The following is a 19,880-nucleotide window of genomic DNA, read 5'->3' as shown; positions in this document are numbered from 1 at the left end:
TCACAGCTACCAGTCTTCGGATGGGTAGGTAGGTAGTTTTTAAATTGCCAAATCTGGATAGTATCTCAGGAGCTACTCAGTTGTGCGTCCGTTCGGCATGGCGGTCCGGCCCCGCCCCCCGTCCAATAACTTTTAGCACATTTTATTACCTCCTGTCTCTCCCTTCAGCACTCATTTCCTGTTCTGTATAAACTGTTGGGCTTTCTGTAGCAATATAAGTAATAAGGTATTTGCTAAAGGCGTATTTTGGTGTTAAGATCTATTACTGGCCTGCTGAGTAACAATGCATTTTAAAGGGACACTATAGTTAACCAAACAACATTAGCTTAATGAAGCAGTTTGGTTGTATAGATCATGTCCCTGCAGTCTCACTGCTCAATTCTCTGCAATTTATGAGCTAAAGCTCTCTGTTTATGCAGCCCTAGTCACAGCTCCCTGTGACTTGTATAGCCTTCCTTAACATTTCCTGTAAAGAGTCATCTAATGTGTATACTTCCTTTTTTGCAAATTCTGTTTATTGTATAATTTCTTACCCACTACTCGATAAATAGCTTCCTAGGCCTCACGTGAGCCTCCTGTGTGTTATTAAAGTTTAATGTACAGAGCAGGAGATAAAACCTTCTACATTAAGTAATATCTGATTGAAACTGAAACCATTTTGTTTTCATGCAGGCTGTGTCAGTCACAGCCAGGGGAGGTGTGGCTAGGGCTGCATAAACAGAAACAAAAGTGATTTAACTCCTAAATGGCAGTTAATCTTCAGAGGCACAATCTGTACACAAATCTGCTTTATTAGGCTAATGTTGTTTTTGTGACTATATTGTCCCTTTAAGCCATTTGGGCTCAAACTTAGGCAAATCCCTGTTGTGTTGATGTCCTGAAGTGGTTAAATCATGGCCTGCTGGTAGCCTTTGAGAACTGATCATGTTTATCCCATACCAAGGACATATCTTCTACCAACATGTTCAGATATGTTGTGTATAAATACAAGTTGCCAACTAAATGATCTGTTACCACTTTAACACGTTCACTGCCTAACAAATTAGGGGCCCCCAAATTGTTAATGGGTCAATATATACAAAGGTTAACATACACAAAGTTAGATATGCTTGAATCAAATATTTGGTTAGATATGTTTGTATCAAATATTTCTTATTAGTGAAATATGCTCCAAAACATGTCAAACATGTGCCATATGTTGTCCATACAAGCAAGTTAGTAGTTATTAGCTCATGGTTTTCATTGTTCCTGAAGAGGAGTCTAATTGCTGCGGTTTGGCTTTTGGTATGCTAAAGGTCTCCACTGTAGAAGTTATAAGACTGACAGCAGAGCATTTGCAGAACAGTCCCGCTAACAGGTCTGGCTGTTGAAGGATTTGATGATTATGTATTTTGTGAATTAATAATGACTTGCATGGATTATGGTGTAGGGAAGTCCAGACTCTATGGGGGTTATGCATGAAAAGTAATTCTGGAGCAATCAGGAAGAACATTCCAATGCTGAAACTCCACTTTTAGAACTTTGTTCCGGAATCACTCTTTATATATAATCCCCAACCCCCGCAAGGGTATCCCACAGATAATGAAAACAATCTTTGAGTAAAGTTCTAAAGGTGGACTAGCAACCAGGAACATTTGTTTCCATGGCAATTGCTACACTTTTAGAACTTGGTTCCAGAAATGCCCTAGGCACACATGTGAGAGAAAGGAGCGTTCTCTAGAGCATTCAACAAGGTGAAGGTGATGGGAATGTTATCAACATCTGAAATGCGTGACGTTAACCATCACTGATCTAGAAATAACTCCATGTAACAATTTGAAGCTGTTCAGCTGGTGAATTGGTAAAGGCCAATGCAGAAATGTGAATAAATTAAGATGCACCTTGGAGTTGTGTGAGACTCATTCAAACAAAGAGAATATAAAAGTCCACATATAAGAAAGCCCAGGGCATTCCATTCCTGTGGGAAATTCTCTATTGTTTTAATTAAATGTTGCCCTCAATTCTAGGTATCACAACTGAATATGTTTACATGCAGCTTAAACTCATCAACAAGAGCTTTCAGAAGAGTGTAGCGGTTAGGAATCTAAAGTATAGGATTTTGTTGTGTTCAGTGAAAGAAACAAAAGAGACAGATATTTATAGGTGGAATTAAGAATTATGCTCCCATTTGTTGTCTTTATGCCTTACATGATTTAGAAAGGCAGGATATAGGAATGTGCACATTGAATGGTTGTTTCTCCAAAGGTTAATTGGAGGCATCCATTTATGTTACATTGGATTCATCTGCCTATCCTTAGCCCCTTAAGAGCCACATGTTGCACTGCTGTCATTTCATTTGAGTTCATAAATGCCGTATACCAGCAGGGAATGCAAAGTGTGATGAATTTTGGTTTAAAAGCGGTAAGGGGCAAATAAAGATGGTTCATTTTAAACCTAGGACACAGCCTTTGAAGCTATAATATTAACACAGATGCATTCCATAATGGAGCGATAGACTGTCCTTATAGCCTTGGTACAACTTTAAATGTGAATACATATATAAGGGTATTCTTCACTGCAACACACTTAAGAATACAGTTTAATGGGCAGAGTATAAGGGAGCAGTGTCTTGGGGGTGGGGGTGCCCAGTTTATTTAGCTTTAGACTTTCCATGTAAACGTATGGTCATTAGTTGAATTGGTCATTCCATTTTGGAATAAATCTTAAAAAGAAAACGGAATGCTATGACAACATAGAAGGTCACTGGTCCTTAAAGGATTAACTGTCTTTCTAAATGTGTACATCACATAAAGTCCCAAATGGTTTAAGCTGTGTAATGATGGCTGTTGGATAAAGGTGGGATTGCCTCTCTAACTAGAATACCTTTAGAGATGTCCAGGTCAGGGATGTGTGGGGTCATGTTGTGACTCCAATCCCTCTCCTCTAGCTTTTTTCCTAGATTAGTCTGCTCAGAGTGGCACTGTCTATGTTTTGAAGGGACACCTGGGTTTGTGTAAGGGGTGTAAGGGAGAGCAAGCTCGGACAGGAGACTTAGCTTTCTGGAATTGTTAAAACGATTTTTTGTTTCTATAGGAACAAAGCAAACACCAATTAATGGAACATACATGCATAAACCATATCAGAAGTTAGACTTGTCTTTCACCAAGATGCATATTACAGTATTTCTATGCAATTTGGACATTGTCACATTTTCACAGCTGCCTGTTGGTTACCAATATATTTGGGGTAGTGGCTTGAGATGCATGAAGATAAAATTAATAAAACGCTGTGAAAATCAAGTGGATAAAATCATGTTTTCTTTCTGAATTAGTTTACTTAAAAAAAACGCTGTTTAGTCACAAGCAACCTTAGGATACTTATATGTTGCTTATAGATAGCTTGACTGTAAATTCACTTAATTTTAGTTATATATGTTGAAGAAAAAAATAAATACAAATAAAATATCTATTCTTCTTAAAAGAACATTATATTTCTAAGAATAAACGTGTTAACACTATACTGCTCCTGTCCCTATTTAGATTAGTACCCCCAAACTGTAATAAAAGTAAGATTAATAAAGGTTTTATTTACTTTTTCTCCAGCGCCGGGACTCTCTTGGTGCTATTGCCGTTCCACCAACCGCAAAATCATTGTGGAAGTGTTGCATCTTAGATGGTCGGCCAATCAAATGCTTCTCATAGCAAAGCAAGAATTGAATGCTTGCTTATGAGCTGCATGTGGTCACATGACCAAGTGAAACTCAGTCATTGCTGTGAAAGCGCCTCTAGTGGCTGTTTTAACACATCCACTATAAATGTGTATAACCCTGCAATGTAAGCATTGACGTTCTACAATACTGCAACGTTTTACATTGCAGGGTTAAAACTACAGAGTTACTGCACCCAGACCACTGCATTGAGATCAATTGGTCTGGGTGCCTTTAATACTTATTTACCAAAAAAATAAAATAAAAACACACAGCAGCTGTTTCCAAAAAATAGGCAAAGGGGAATTTGACCACATGACAGAAGGCTTTATATTTGCATAACTTTCTTTACTGAAAATCTCCAGCAGCACAGATCATAAACGACCAATCAGAAAAAAGGAGGACGTTACACAAAAGGCCCTTCCTCTTTCTTTGCTGCACCAGCCAAGTGCACAGGTCAGAGTAATTTGTTCTCCCTGTGCTTTATTGATTTCGCTGTGTAATTTTAGCCTTATTTTGGTTACTTAGATTTATTTAGATTGATTCACTGCCTATCTGTCTCCCCACTTCTGGCCTTCTACTGATTTTGGGCTTTATTAGTTTTTTTCTTTCCATCCTCCACTACCCTCTGACATCTACCCTCAGGTCTGTTTTATTCTGTGCATATTCTTCACAGTTTTTGTGCGTCGCGGCCACCACTGCCGCACTTGCGCTCTATTTTCCTTCTGGGGCTGCTCTGGGGAGACTGGCTCCATAACTTGCGTTTTTTTTGTGGACCCAGGGACCGTTGCGCGCGAGTGGTGGCCATTTTGGATCAGATTATAGGTACACTACGTTAGCATAATCTACTATTTACACTGAATTTTTTTTTCTTAATTTGATCATTAATATGATATAGTATTTCAATAAATATTGTATTGTTGTCCATTATTCGTTAACTGTTAATCAACAATGATATTGTATTTTTTTTCTTCATTAAATAATGCACTTTTTATGCATACAGACATGGACAATTAATTTACATATTACTTTGAAGAACATAAAAATAATCCAGGATTCTGTTGATGATATTTCCCCCCCAATAATTTAAGAGCAGAAAGCTTAATGTTACATTACATGTAATCTATTCAGATTATCCCCCATTTATGTTTTTGTTCACCTCTCCTCACAATACACTCTGGTCTTATTGCATTATTAGTCAAAATGGTCCCATTTATCATATTTTCATCACAACGTAGCTAATCAGATTAGGAGGATCAAATCCCACCCCCTCCCCAAAAATTTGGAAAACTGCAGAATAATATTAATGCAGTGGACAAATACCAAGAAAAATAGAAAATAAACATGCTAATTAGATAGTTACATAATAATATAGGTGGAAATAAATGCTTATGTCTGGGGCTGTGACCTCTCGTCTGTTGTATATACCTGCTAATAAACAGGTTAGCACATACAGATTTGTACTGACCCTGTATATATTTTATATAGAGCTATCATACATTCCTTCTGAAATGTTTTTTTTTCACTAAAGAACAAAATGCAGTTTTTCTTGCCATTCTTTAAAACTAATGTTTGCCATCCCCCTTTTTAATTTTGTAGCTTGTCTTTGCATTTTTTTTTCTATTTCTGCAATATCCTCCTTATAAATGGGCAAAATTATATTTTGATAATGTGTTTTTATTCATGACAGCACCTTACCATCTTTTGCAATGGGAGACCACATTGCACATTGTTGCCTGGTTTGTTATTTATAATTGTTCCAAAGTCCTTTCCATTAAATATTATCCATAACTCTATCCCATTTAATTTAAGTTGCCTGTGGGTTCCATATTAGAAAATGTATATCTTTACATTGATCTGTATTGATTCCCATCTGACAATTACCTGCCCAGTTCTCAAACGTATCCAAATCTCTCTGTAGAGAAGTAATATCCAGTAATACTTTGACATACTAACATTTGTGGAAATTGTACCAAAGGTTTGTAATGAAGGTTGATTAAAAATGGCACATTCACTTTTTAGAACAATTTTATTTTTATTTTTTAAGTGTAGAATGTTCACTTTGTTACATCTTAAGTTGTCAGCCTTCCCCTTTTTGTCCTTCTTTGTAGAGTATTTGAATGCAATGGAAAAGAGTCCCAGAATAATGTATCACTATAAAAATGTTCTACTACTGTAAGTATACAATAAATTGCCAACTTACACTTGACAGAGAGCCATACTCCTGGCTCTAAATTTGGGATGCAGGGTTCCCATGTAATTGATATGCATCAATTACATGGGAACCCTGCATCCCAAATTTAGAGACAGGGCTATGGCTCTCTGGCAAGTGTATATATATATATATATATATATATATATATATATATATATATATATATATATATATATATATATATATATATATATATATACAATAATGATGTAATATTTCTAAATGTAAGCTAGTTAAAATCATTTATGGGGACCCTGTTTATGTATCAGAAGGTTAAGAAAGTAACAGGAAAAGGTGGTGTGTCCTGATTTGGCTTTAAAGCAGCTTCAGGTTTTACAGTCTTTTTAAATATATTCTTTTTGCTTTAGGAGAAAATAAATAGATAGTGTTTTGATTATACTGAGGTTCTTTGCTCAGATTTGTAATATGTTTCAATTAGTTATTAATGTTAAATCCAAGCCAGGAAAATTACTCAGAGATCCATGTTTTGTCAATATTATCCTGTATACATGATATATTTTTATTGGTTTTGACTGCACTATTTGTTTTACCTTATCTATCTATGGATTTATATAGCATGTAAATAGAGCAAGAATGGGATATCATTTAAAGGAACTTCTTTTTTGTAAAACAGCTTTACCAAACCGCAGGAACTGCATCCATAACTTGCTCCTTTTATAGACATGTTGATTTTATATTTTACATGTCGCATGATAATGAAAGCAGACTCATTTTTGCATTTATTTAATGATACTTTTTGAGATTTATACAGCAATACACTTTTATGTAAAAGCAGCTGTAAAAAATAAAAACCCCAAACATTATCATTCTACAAATGGATAGGTTTTCTTTGGAGGGGGGGAACCTTGATTTGCACAATTTCATGTTATAAAATGGTTATATTGTTTATGTTATAAGGGGCAGGTTTACTAAACCTTCATAAATATTACTTTCATTTTATGTCGAGCCAATATATTAACTTACATGAGCTGCATTAATAACACATACATTTGTAATCTCTTTTAATCAGCTGCAAAGAGATAAAAATAACCATATATAACGACAAAAAAAGCACCTTATTTTATGAAAATTGTGTGTGTTTTTTTATACTGAATGGTAAGTCATAAAATAGAAGCTTATGTACCAATGTTAATTGGATGCTTACAGTGGATAAAGTCTCTCATTTTGTTTTAGCAAACTTTCCCATCTTCTGTCCTAGGATTATTTATCGGCAGTTAGAGAGCGAATTGCTACACAATGTAATGTAGCTCATTAAAAAGAGCTTGGGCCATCAAACTGGTGTATGACCTGGGAAAATCACTGCAATGTCAACATCTGAAATGGTAAAAACAAATTCCTATATTTGGCATTCTAGATATTATTGCTTCCACAATCACTGCTTTCATGGACGGCGTGAGCACCCAATAGCACAGCAAATGGAATCTGAAAGAACTGCTGCCCAGGGTCTGTAAACGTTAACCTCTTCATTAGAATGCTTTGTCAAATTCCATTACATCATGACGCTTATATATATATATATATATATATATATATATATATATATATATATATATATATATATATATATAATTAAAACTATTTATCATGAAGGAGTTAAAAATAAAATAACAGCAATAGTCTACATGAAACCAATCTCACAGAAAGCAAATAATACCTTAGATTTGCAAATAACTTACCACAGCACAGGACAAACCCTCCTTTAGGAAAAATCTACACACCAGGCAGCTCACTCAGCACTGAAACATTTGCAAGAGGATTCTTTATGGAAAACCCTATTTATCTAGGCTGCTCTAGAACAGCAGATGCATGATTCGATCCTCTTAACCCTTTGAATGCCAGGTCCTAGAGAATCCCACAGTAAACAGTAATTCCCTGACACTCTGCTTACAATAGAGGTGGCTACACACTTCCTTTATAGAACCATGACTGCTCCTCAGTTTCTCATTCTCAGGCTGAATTTGTGTCATACAATGCTTAAGGCTTGCAGGGTAATTTACAGCAAAGCAGGGAGGCAGAAATAAGGAGTGAATGCAAAGCTGACTGAGCCCCATACAATATCTCCATTTAATTAAAAACGACATTTATTTTACTAGATTAAAATGATTTTCTCATGCCCACACAAACCATGATTACAGCAAAATGGAGATCAGTCATGGGCAAGTAACTTAGGCTGTGGGTATAATGGAAGCAAATAAAAACACAGAACACAGTAATAACGACACGGAACACAAATGGGACACATTAACAAGGTTTTAGAAAATCTCATGTTTTTATGATGGTCTTTTCATGAAGGGGTTAAGAAGATACATTGGTGCACATACATAGGGAAACATTGGTTTTTGACTCCAGCTCAATTAATGCCAATACGTCTTATTCGTGTCATACACCTGGTTAAGAAATAATGAGGCCTATTTTATACACAAGAACTTTTTAGCTGGGGTCGAGAACCAATGGTATTAAAAACGGCACAGCTTCTAGAAGGGAATGAGGCAGAAGTGGTTAGGCAGTGCTAGGCATTTAGCAAAGTGTCACTTGCTTGAGTCAGAAGATAAAAGCAATTTGGAATAGCAGTTATAGGCTGTGTTTTCTAGCGAATACAATTGTCTATAAATAGTGCACCTCTTCGAACTTGATGGTTTGATCATTGTCAAAAAAGTGGAACACTGCTCTATTGTTACACTGGTTCTGCCTGAGATTGCTGTGAGTGCCAGTTCATATATTTTACATGGCTGCAGAACATGAAAGCCCATTTTAAATTAAATAAAATTTGTATAAATTGTTAAGCTTGAAATAAAATAAAAAATTTTTTTTTAAGAAACTCGAGGCACATGTGCAGTTTTTACAAACTGTTGTCATTAATATTTTAAAGCATAGTCTATTTTTATTTACTCTTTAATTTACTGACTGGATCACATGTATAATAAGGAATTCCAGTAAAGTGATGTAGAGCAATTAGCAGGAAGAATCTTATTTTAATGGCGATTGCTCCACATTCAGAACTTTGTTGCAAAATTGCAATTGATATGTGCTGTCCACATATAAGCAATAAGATTAGAACATTTCGCTGTAACCACCATTGGAAAAAACAGCACCACTAGAGGGCAACAGATTCTGAACCTGGCATAAGCCATTACAAAGAATAAACAAACAAAACAGGGCTGATGCCTTAAACCAATGGCAGTTTACCTAGACACACCATGTTTCTGAACTACATTTCCCATAATGCTAAACATTAAGGCTGGCTTAACAACTTCATCTCAATTAAGTTGCTTTGGGGGTAAAGGTGCCTTGGTGCCATCATGGATCATGAGTTAATATGTTTTAACCCAAAAGCTGCGCCCCTAGTGCCCAACATCTCTTCCTCCTCTGTTTCTTAATCTGCTGACACTCTCAGTCTATCACTTACTGCCAAGGCCAAATTTCCTGGAGTGAACAGCATCTGAAAGAAGGAACAGAGGACACATAGCTGTCGGGAAATCAACAATCAGTGTTTGAGAATGGTTTAGTCTCAGAGTGAAAGACAGCGCCCAGGCACTCCTGCCCCCATTATAACTTCACTGAGATGACTTCAACCCTACAAAGGTTCGATTACAACTTTTCTAATTGTAAGGTGTGACAAGATGGGCATGCAGGCCTTTAACTCCAGCAAAGCCATTCACATTGTTGTTTTGTCTTTTGTCTCTTCCTGGGGAAAGAGAGGCACTGTATCCTTGACCATACCTTTTTCAAAAGGGCACTTACTGTTAGCTATGTTTGAAGCTGTGTAACTGTCTGCCATTCCCGAGACCTGACTTGCAATGCTGATTTCACTTGCTCTTCGGTATCCCCTGAAGAGGGGGGCTGTTATAGGGGAAGAAGGGGATGCATTTTCCACGAAGACTGCACCATGAAACTGAACAACATCCGCTATGAAACCAAAAAAATAAATAAACAAAAACAGGGGAACAGGGGTGGAAAAAGAACAAACAAAACAAAAATTAAAATTTAGACCCGAACAGGACAAGAAAACAAGAAGGCATTGGGTAAAGCATGAGGATGCAAAAGGGACACCCAGGATGTATACATTAGAAAGCATTCAGAAAACAAAAAAAATGCACTGCATCATTATAGAAAACCTGCTACAAGGACAAGCAAATGAAATAGCCACCCAGCATCTAATTCATTATACGGCTCAAAGAAAACACACACAGGAAAATGAAATCATCTGACTTCCAGACACTTCTAGTGCACATTGTGGCGCATGTCCATTGGCAAGCATGAGGATGGATAAATAATCAATAAATCGATTCAGCTGTGTGAGTGTGTGTATACACAAACATAAATACATAAATATGTATTGCGTATATAAACAAATTTATATACACACAAACAGACACATTTATATGTGTATGTTTGAAGAGGTGCAGAACTGTTTTACGTGCAGAAATGAAGAAAAAAAACAAACAACAAAGATAAAGATTACATTAACATACATTTGGGGTGCATACCTTATAAAAATGAACAGGAAATATAGGAGAAAACTGGTTTCATAGGAACTTATTTTATATATTCCTGTAGGTTTTTTATAAGGCTCTGTGGCTCCTGTAACCAGATGTCACTAAATATGTTCACAAGTCAACGTGGCAAATTACTGCTGCTCAGATGGCATGAGTTCAATACAGCCTGAATATATGTTTAATATCCTCCCCACAAAATGTTTTGAAGGGAGGAGAAATTGCCTTCATTATTTAACGACAGAAAAGTCTCAAAAAAGTATCAGTCACAAAATAGTGTTATATTTCCCCAGTCAGCATTTTCCCCAATAGGCTTACAGTTATACATTTTAACCCACCTGCTTTAACCCTTTAAGGGCCAAACTTCTGGAATAAAAGGGAATCATGACATGTCACACATGTCATGTGTCCTTAAGGGGTTAAAGGTCATACAAGCAAAAACTGGCCTATGTACAAATTGTGGCCATCAGCCAAGTTGCCATGCTGTGCATTACTGAAACTTACGTCCTCCAATACACAGAAAAAACAAAAGAATACTTTACGCACTTCTGGAGACTTCCAATGAAATGGTTGACACATATCTTGAATGCTTATTGTCCAGAAAACTGATATACTGGGAAGGATGTGCAAAAGAAAAATTAATTCTTAAACACAAAAAACTGTACAAAAAAGGAAAGGGACACAAAAACTAAAGAAAAAACTAACTTTATTATAGAGGCCAAATTCCCCATAGACTATTGCACTAAATGTCAAACTAGCTGGAGATAAGTCAGAGAACTTCTACTGTGACCACTTAACAAAGGGGAACTTTTTAAAAATGCAACACTTGAATCTAGCAAGTCTATATCAACTCCCTCAATGAGGATACATGAGGGACTGTAAACATTTATTTGAAAATACAAATTGGTATTCACAATAAATGTAGGAGGGATGACCACCTATTCAGTGATTGAACACTTTTTGGTACATTACTCTACTTGAGTGACTGGGGGTTAGGGATTATAGTTATATTTTATATTTTCTAAATGAGGCTATAATAGTTTACTTTGTCTTCATCAAATCGGTTTATCACATTGTGATATGTATAGCTTACAATAAAATACAGTGCTTCAATAAAGACTCTTTAATATAAAAGAAGAACTTCAAACCAACTCATCCTCTAAATATGGTTGGGGTCCTTCAGGACTTCAAAGCCCGCTACAATTCAGTTCAAATTCCTGTTAAATAGACCAAGGACTGAACTTTGCAACTCACAGTGCAATAAAGGTGGCCAGGAGTTTTATATTAAAGAGAGACTGCCATGCAAAATATGACCAGGTCCCGTTTTAAAGTGACTGTACCATATAAGTGATGATCAGGTGTAATTTCAAAAGCCCTAATAATTTAATCTATACATCTAGCTAGGCTTCTGGCACACATGAAGTCTGAATGAATGCTAGATGTTATGCACAAGATGAGATTAAGATGCTGAGTAAGTCATTAAGGGGCGGCGGAAGAACGAATGGCATCGAGCATCTTGGAAGAGGCAGAACTAAACTACAGATAGGCATTGCTTTTAATGTATACATTTACTAGCTATCTTGTAAGTTTATAGCCTTCATTTACCTACCTGAACTTGACCATGATCTGTGGGTGAAAAACTCCCTTCTGAACCTGTGATTTAGTTAATAAAGCATTCATGGCAGAGACTCTGACATCCTACAGCTATGTAGAAAGTATCCATTTTATGGATGACAGCTGTCAGATGCAACATATTTTAATTATTATATGGCAAGTTATTCCTATTTATACTGCACAAACAGATTTTTATTGCACTCCTGTCTGTCAGATTATGCTATATTTACCATTATCTTTCGAAAATGAAAAGTATAATTTAATGCTGTAAAATATTATTTCAATAAAAGACTAAAAACCCCAAAAAGCAAAAACATCATCTTTAAGTAACAAAAACTATTTCTGTTTATGCCATAGATCAGGGATAGGCAGCATTTGCACTCCAAAGGATGTTGACTACATCTACCCTAATGCTCTTGCAGCCATAATGCTAGCAAAGCATCGTGGGAGATGCAGTCCACAACATGTGGGATTGCCAAAATTTGTCTAACCCTGCAGTAGATTATGGCAGCCTCTTTTCACAGAGTGGCATGTCAGCAGGGAGTGTGTAAAAGTAACCACAAGCACTGTACATTATTCATGGAGCTTTGCATTGGGGGAACCCTACACATTTTCCAATACCACGGGTTATAGGAAAATGACCATGAAACTCCATTGCTCTGTTGCAGCAGGTCAGAGAGGTCTTTTTGTGCTTTCTTACTGCTTAAAAGTAGTTACAATGAAAGAGCAAAATGAGCAAACCACAACTGTAGTTTTGGAACTATTTATCTGTCAATACAGAATTATTTTCCTACAGTTATGTAAGCTTTTAAATAAACAAAAATTCAGATTATTATTATTATGATTTATATAGCGCCAACAGATTCTGTAGCGCTTTACAATAATATTAGAGGGGGATTTGACTATAAATAGGACAATTACAAGAAAACTTACAGAAACGAAGGGTTTAAGAGGGCCCTGCTCAAACAAGCTTACAGATTAAAGACCGTTACACTTCAAAGTATCTTAACGGATCATCTTTGATGCCATAAATGTCTTTATCAGCTTGATTTCCTATTCTTTATTGGTATTAACAGAAAGACAATGAGCAGGCCCACAGAAGAAGCACAATGTGTAGACAGAGAACCCTTAAAAGAGCTTTAACTGCTTTTAGCAAATCTTCCTAGTATAAATAGAAGTACGACGGGTGACCAATCAGGTTTTCCGCAAGAATTTGCAGAACTCTGCAACATTGATCTAGCAAGATATTCCTATTTATACTGCACAAACACATTTTGATTGCACTCCTGTCTGTCAGATTATGCTATATTGACCATTATCTTTCAAAAATGAAAAGTATAACTTAATGCTGTAAAATATTAATTCAATAAAAATCTAAAAACCCCAAAAAGCAAAAACATAATCTTTAAGTGACAAAAAACATTTCTGTTCACAATACACAGAGTACCACAAAAAATTATTCTTCATTTACTCAACTTATAGTTACTGATAAAAGGGAATAGTTGAGTAGTGATTAAGTGAATAGATTTTAAAGACACCAAATTCATGATTTGAACGCTGGAATATACTGGACTTATATGTAATAGTTGCTGATTTACTGGTAGTCAAGCAGTGGTCTGGATATGTTTTATCTCGAAGGGGTAATTGTAAAGGGGCTCTAAGATCACTGTGTTCATATATGTAGAAACTCTTCGAATGGGCATTCTCTAGGTCTTGGTGTCACAACAGGTCATTTTAAGTGGTCTTACATACGAATAAATGTAAATGGAACATAAAGCCTAGCACATTCACCGTGGATGCACAATATGTTGAACACCATTGTTCCGGAATTACAGAGGACAGTTATATACACTGGAAAACATGTAACTGTTTCACTCAATTTTTCCTGACATGGAGACATGCATGAAAAAGTAAATGTGAGAAAGACAACAACAGACATAGATACAGTTGGACCGTCGTCACTCCAGCGGATGTTGAATATAAGCATGATGGGAAATGCTGCTTACATCAGCTGCAGTGAAGGAGGTTGCCTATCATCAACATACATAATCTTGAGAAGTAATGCAACCAAACAAAGTATAACTGGAATAAGAAAGACTGGGTGGCTGTAACAATTCTTGTCTGCAGTGGCACACATTCTAGTCTCAATGTTTAGAATGGTTTGAATTAAATAATAAAATAAAAAGAAACATGCAAGATGCAAACACAAAGATAGTGACTTTAAATACAGAACACACATCACATTCACTGACACTTACTGGACCGGACCTGAAAGCTTCTCTGGCTGTTAGAATGGTATTTAAAGAATATGCATCTCATATACAGAAAATATCACGCATTTGAAACGTATGCTAAATAATATTAGGGTATGCATATATAAAACAGGTCGAGAGGCAATTATGTTGTCTGGTTTGTTAGAGGGTCCAGCAGAACTAGTTTTATATTACAAAGTATAATGAAGTCGGCTACTTATCCTAGCACTAACGGCATACGGTTTAAAGATTAAAGGTGTGTGTCTTAGGAATAAGTGTTGATATTTTTAAAATTTATTAAATTTTGTGAATTATTGTAAATACCATGAGAAAAGCGGATACCATACAGGCACATGAAAAAATAATGTTTAAAGAACAACTGTAAATCCTTAACCCCTTAAGGACCAAACTGCTGGAATAAAAGGGAATCATGACATGTCACATGTCATGTCATGTGTCCTTAAGGGGTTAAGAATCATGGGTTGTTTATGGTTGTTGTGTTAATAGCAAGTAAAACTGCTACAGGCTTTCCTAACCAAAATATATAATGCCATTTTAAATTGATGTCCAGTGATTCTAAAAAAGGTATATTGGGCAGTCTTTTTTAGAAATGGCTTTGGCTATGACCTTGACTTGTCTTGTGGAATAGCTGCCTGTCTGTTTAACTATCATAATCTGCAAGGGACAGTCCTTCAACAATACAGCCTTTGTTAAGTCTATAAAGAAAAGCTTTCAGCTCTGGCAGACGAATACTAAACACAAGCAGGGTGCATTGATACAAAGACAATAGGAAAGCAGGATACACACATTCAACACAAGTGGCACTTTTACTGGAAGTGTCTTGGCAGCTTCGGACAGGAACAGGGATACAGGTTTCCGTGATGCCATCTTGACGCTGGAGAGCAACCGCTGGGCTGCCTTCCATAAGTAGGATGGGATTGTTCTGCACAGCCTCGACTGGACATGAATGAGAGGGAAACAAAAAAAACAAAGGACAAAACACTACAAACATGTAACCAGACAATGTGGGGAACGATTTAAGGGGAACAGGGAATGGATGGCAAGGAAGATCATTGTAAATGTCATACAGATACTTTGTTTAGTGAGAAAAAGATAAATAGGGGTAATGTTGAATAAAGGTTAAATCGTTGGCAGTCAGATTGAGCTGAAATAACATGCTATTTGGCAGCTAAATACAATTCTGTGTTTACTCAATTAACGGACAAAACCTTACTCTATAAGACTGACATTGCCTTCACCTGTCTGTACCTTACATGCTGTCTTACCAGTTCAGTCATTAGGGGCACCTGACTAATTCAGCTAAGCAAGTAGACTGCGCAATCACAGCGACTGAATTCTGATTCAACTCACAAACCTGACACAGATAAAAGAACAGGCAAAAGCAAAAATAAATTCACTTTTCAGTTAAAATACCCAATAATGGTTTCATAAAATTAACCCTTTTATGCAAGAATGCTGTGAAACTCCTTCCAAGATTATCCTTGTGAGATTAAAGAGACACTATAGTCACCAGAACAACTACAGCCTAATGTAGTTGTTCTGGTGAGTATAATCATTGCCTTCAGGCATTTCAATGCAAACACTGTCTTTTCATAGAAAAGGCCGTGTTTACATTGCCCCTTAGGGACACCCCCAAGTGGCCACGTCTCAGATTATTATTATTTATATAGCGCCAGCAAATTCCCAAATTCTGTAGCGCTGTACAATGGGTGGACTAACAGACACTTAATGTAACCAGACAAATGGGCGTAGAGGAACAGAGGGTTTGAGGGCCCTGCTCAATGAGCTTACATGCTAGAGGGGCTGGGGTATAGTGACACAAAAGGTATAAGTAGGGGTAATTAAATAGGTTGCTAGAAAAGTATTCACTGGGAACTTAGGCTATCTTTGACAGTTGTGGAATAGGAGTCAAGGGGGTGGGGGGGATGAAAACCCGCTAACAGTTTAAATGATATGCTTTCCTGAAGAAGTATGTTTTCAAAGATGTTTTGAAGGAGTAGAGACTGGGTGGAAGACTAATGGAGAAGGTAAGGGAGTTCCACAGAAAAGGTGCAGCCCAGTGCACAGTAGGCAGCACTGCCGTTCAGCGTCTCCACGCTCTGCATGTGGACGCTGAATTTTCCTCATAGAGATGCATTGATCCAATGCTGATTGGTTAAAATGATGACTCCTTGCCGATTTCAGTCAATCAGTTGCTTTCCCATAGAGATTTTCTGTTGCCTCACTGAACATATATCCATTACGGAGATGGCCTTGCTTCTTTTCTATTACAATCCAAACAATGTCTTGGAGTTGAAGATGTAGTTGGCAATTTTTTGCTAGAGTGGACCTGTCACTTCTCTGGAGTTTAAACCAATTAATAAAATTTTGAGAAGGGTCTATCACGTGTGTTAACCATTTTTTTCAGGGGATTCTCTTTTTTTTCTTTTTAATTTATTAAAAAGAAATAAACAAACATTTAGAGGATAACATAATAATCCAGTTAGACAAGGCAAAGCCAGCACAATCGTTGCAAATGAAGAGGAAAAATATAAACATGGTTTAATTTCTCCTCTTCTCTGTATGCGCCAATTGAAATGTGCAAAGAACAGGATTTATAATTAGGATTATCAGGGAGCTGTGATGGAGGTGTCTAGTTACAGAATAAAGAGGGGTGAATTTCCAAATTTTATTTTATTTTTCACATCACACAAATACATTATTAAATATAAGTAAAAAATAATAATATTTTAAAAATCCTGGAAAGTGACAGTTACCCCTACAACTTCTCTAATATAGTTATTGCTTTGTCAATAACTTTTTAACCCCTTAAGGACACATGACATGTGTAACATGTCATGATTCCCTTTTATTCCAGAAGTTTGGTCCTTAAGGGGTTAAATAAAATTATTACATTTTATTATTTACAGGTTTTTAGATAAAAAAAAATCCCAATCACACTTCCCAATGATCATTTTAGTTGCAGGTATAAGATATTAATGTGCGTTTAAATTGTGTCCTGTTCAAAATCAGTATGAATTTCAGGGAATGACACCAATGCCAAATTATTGGGACAGCTTTTCTGCAGAGAATACCTATTTCTTTCCCAGTCAGCTGACAAATTAACATGTTCAGAATTTTCATAAAGACTAGAATACTATCAGAGAGTGCCAAACAAGAAAAGAACAGGGGGACTCCTGTATGTATCAAGGTAGACTAGTGAGAGAATCGATAAATACCCAATATATATATACCAAGGTGAAAGTGGAGATTATTGGTTCAAATATTCCAAAAACTAATTAGAGATATAAAACGTAACTTTTAATACTCAAAGATAAAAAGGTGAGACTTCTCACCTAATAAACAAACCAAATACATAATAGAAAATATTTGAGGTGTAGGTCTAAAAAATAGTGCCAAAAAGTATTTTATTAATTAGTAAAAATAAATAAATAATAATAATAAAAAAAATAATATATATATATATATATATATATATATAAAGTAGACACCCTAACACCCCATAAAGGATTATAATAATAGAGGAAGATAACTTCTAAGAATCTGATTGATCGCTAGTGTTTTGATCAAAAACACTCAAAGCTCAAACAAGCAACGCTCCAGCTGTGGCTGAAATCCATGTAATATTAATATATACTGGGGCGATACAGTTACTTCGCTGGATATAACAATGGATCTATAACGATATTTAGTATCTTGTGGCGTCCTAATAGGATAACCCACAGAGGGAACTAGCTGGGTAATATTGGTACAATAACCCTGATACTATGATATCTCTATTGAGTCTTTAAGGGCACCCCTTAAAAAATACTATCCCTGTTTTGCTAGTAGTATGCAACCAACCGCCCACGGATCTCTGTGTTATAGTGACACCATTATTGAAATTTGCGATGTCTTTGGATCGGTGCAGGCCGTGGGTGGTCACGGATTCAGCATCCTCAGCGTAAGTCTCGTGTCTCATTCGACAAGTGGGTAAGTGTAGCTGTCAGAGAGTGTACTTGTTTCCATGAATATTCTGGGGTCTTGCTGGTATTTCCACCAAACCTGATGGTACTCACCCTTGATAGGATATAAATCTTTTCTGAACTCGGTGGAAAATTAACCTGCAGCTGTAGGTCTACCCACTGAGTTATCTCACAGACATAAGAATGAACATAACCAAAAAAATGGAAGCTCTAACTTTCATCCAAATTCATCACCAAAGGGGTTCCTCTCTCCTATCTATTTCCCCCTCCAACCATTACTTTTCTCTCTTCTTTTTTCATTTGTTCTTCACACGTGACCCAGGAGGCTTATTCAAAATGAAGTGTGAATTTCCTATGCTCTTTCATTTTATGGTCATGTTATATTTCTCTGCCATAAACATCTTAATTAAATAAAAAACATGACATTGAAATTAACTCCTATTTAGAATACATCAACTGATGTCCTTGAAATCCTTACCTTCAACCCATCATGAAAATTGGCACCTAAATTTAAAAAGTTATTAAATAGCAAAACAAAAAATCACAACAAATCTGACTCACTGCACAACAATATAATCCATGCTTTCAGTGTGACTGAAAGAAAAATGTGAGCTGGGCATTCCCAAGTTTAGAGTATCCTGGGGTAAGAATGTAGATCTCTCCGCAGTTACTAAGGTGGGTCCCCAATGAGAAAATAGAAATTTGTTATTTACAATTTAGAGGGATTTTATATTGTAAGGAATACAAATCTGTATTTCTAACACTATAGAGCTCTTTGCGTTTCCCCCTCTTCTGCGCCCACACCTCGGCAGTTAAAGGTTTAACAAACCCTTTAGTCACTTACCCATTCCGCCTCCTCCAACATCATATGATTTACATGGATGATTTAGAACAAACACAGTGACCGAATAGTGATCATCATCAGTGTCTCAATTGATCTCTCAGTGATTGATGGCTAAAAACTATTGGCAACAGTATAGCTTAACCCCTTAAGGACACATGACATGTCTGACATGTCATGATTCCCTTTTATTCCAGAAGTTTGGTCCTTAAGGGACACTCCAGGCACTTAAATGCATTTGATAGATTTTGGCCTAATAGTCTGTATTTTTTGCATACTCAAATGGTTACACAAAAAATAAAACAATGTTATGCAGAATTGTGCACCATAAGCCTGCCTCCTTAGCTACTTCACCTCATGCCAGAAAGACTTCCTTATCAAATGTATGCACACAGTCTCAGCCCCAACAGCACTTACTGAGCTGTTACTAAGTTATTACCTGGTTGCAGACAGTCATAGCAACTACAAACAGGCAGTGATATCCTTACTATATGTTTTCCTGGGTGTCCTCGCCTTCTAATACAGGTTGCTGTAGTTCAGATCATTAAATGCGGTCAGTGACTAATAAGGACGTCTTATTCTGGAGTGAGGGTGTGTGGCTAAAGAGGCAGGCTTATGGTGTAGCATTCTGCAAAAAAAATTTTTTTTTTTATGCGAAAACTATAAAGATTTGAGCATGAAAAAAAATCAGTAAATTAATGAGACCAAAACCAAGTTGTATTGGTGCCTGGAATGTCCCTGTAAAGCGCCACTGTCATGGCGAATCCATTTTT

At 36.4% G+C, this 19,880-nt stretch overlaps 1 protein-coding gene across 1 annotated transcript in view; it reads right to left on the bottom strand.

Annotated features, from left to right (window-relative positions):
* PITPNM2 (phosphatidylinositol transfer protein membrane associated 2) overlaps window positions 1-19,880 on the bottom strand; it is a 274,134-nt gene that overhangs the window by 21,288 nt on the left and 232,966 nt on the right. The window contains exons 18-20 of the mRNA XM_063454307.1: window positions 15,088-15,237; window positions 9,663-9,827; window positions 2,863-3,066 (exon numbers count right to left, since the gene is read on the bottom strand). Coding sequence (XP_063310377.1) covers window positions 2,863-3,066; window positions 9,663-9,827; window positions 15,088-15,237 — 519 coding nt within the window. The remainder of the gene's footprint in view (window positions 1-2,862; window positions 3,067-9,662; window positions 9,828-15,087; window positions 15,238-19,880) is intronic.

This window comes from Pelobates fuscus, chromosome 5, assembly GCF_036172605.1.
Source record: "Pelobates fuscus isolate aPelFus1 chromosome 5, aPelFus1.pri, whole genome shotgun sequence".
Taxonomy (NCBI): Eukaryota; Metazoa; Chordata; class Amphibia; order Anura; family Pelobatidae; genus Pelobates; species Pelobates fuscus.
The sequence above is the reverse complement of the archived record's forward strand: the minus strand, read 5'-3'. Positions and strand labels throughout refer to the sequence as shown.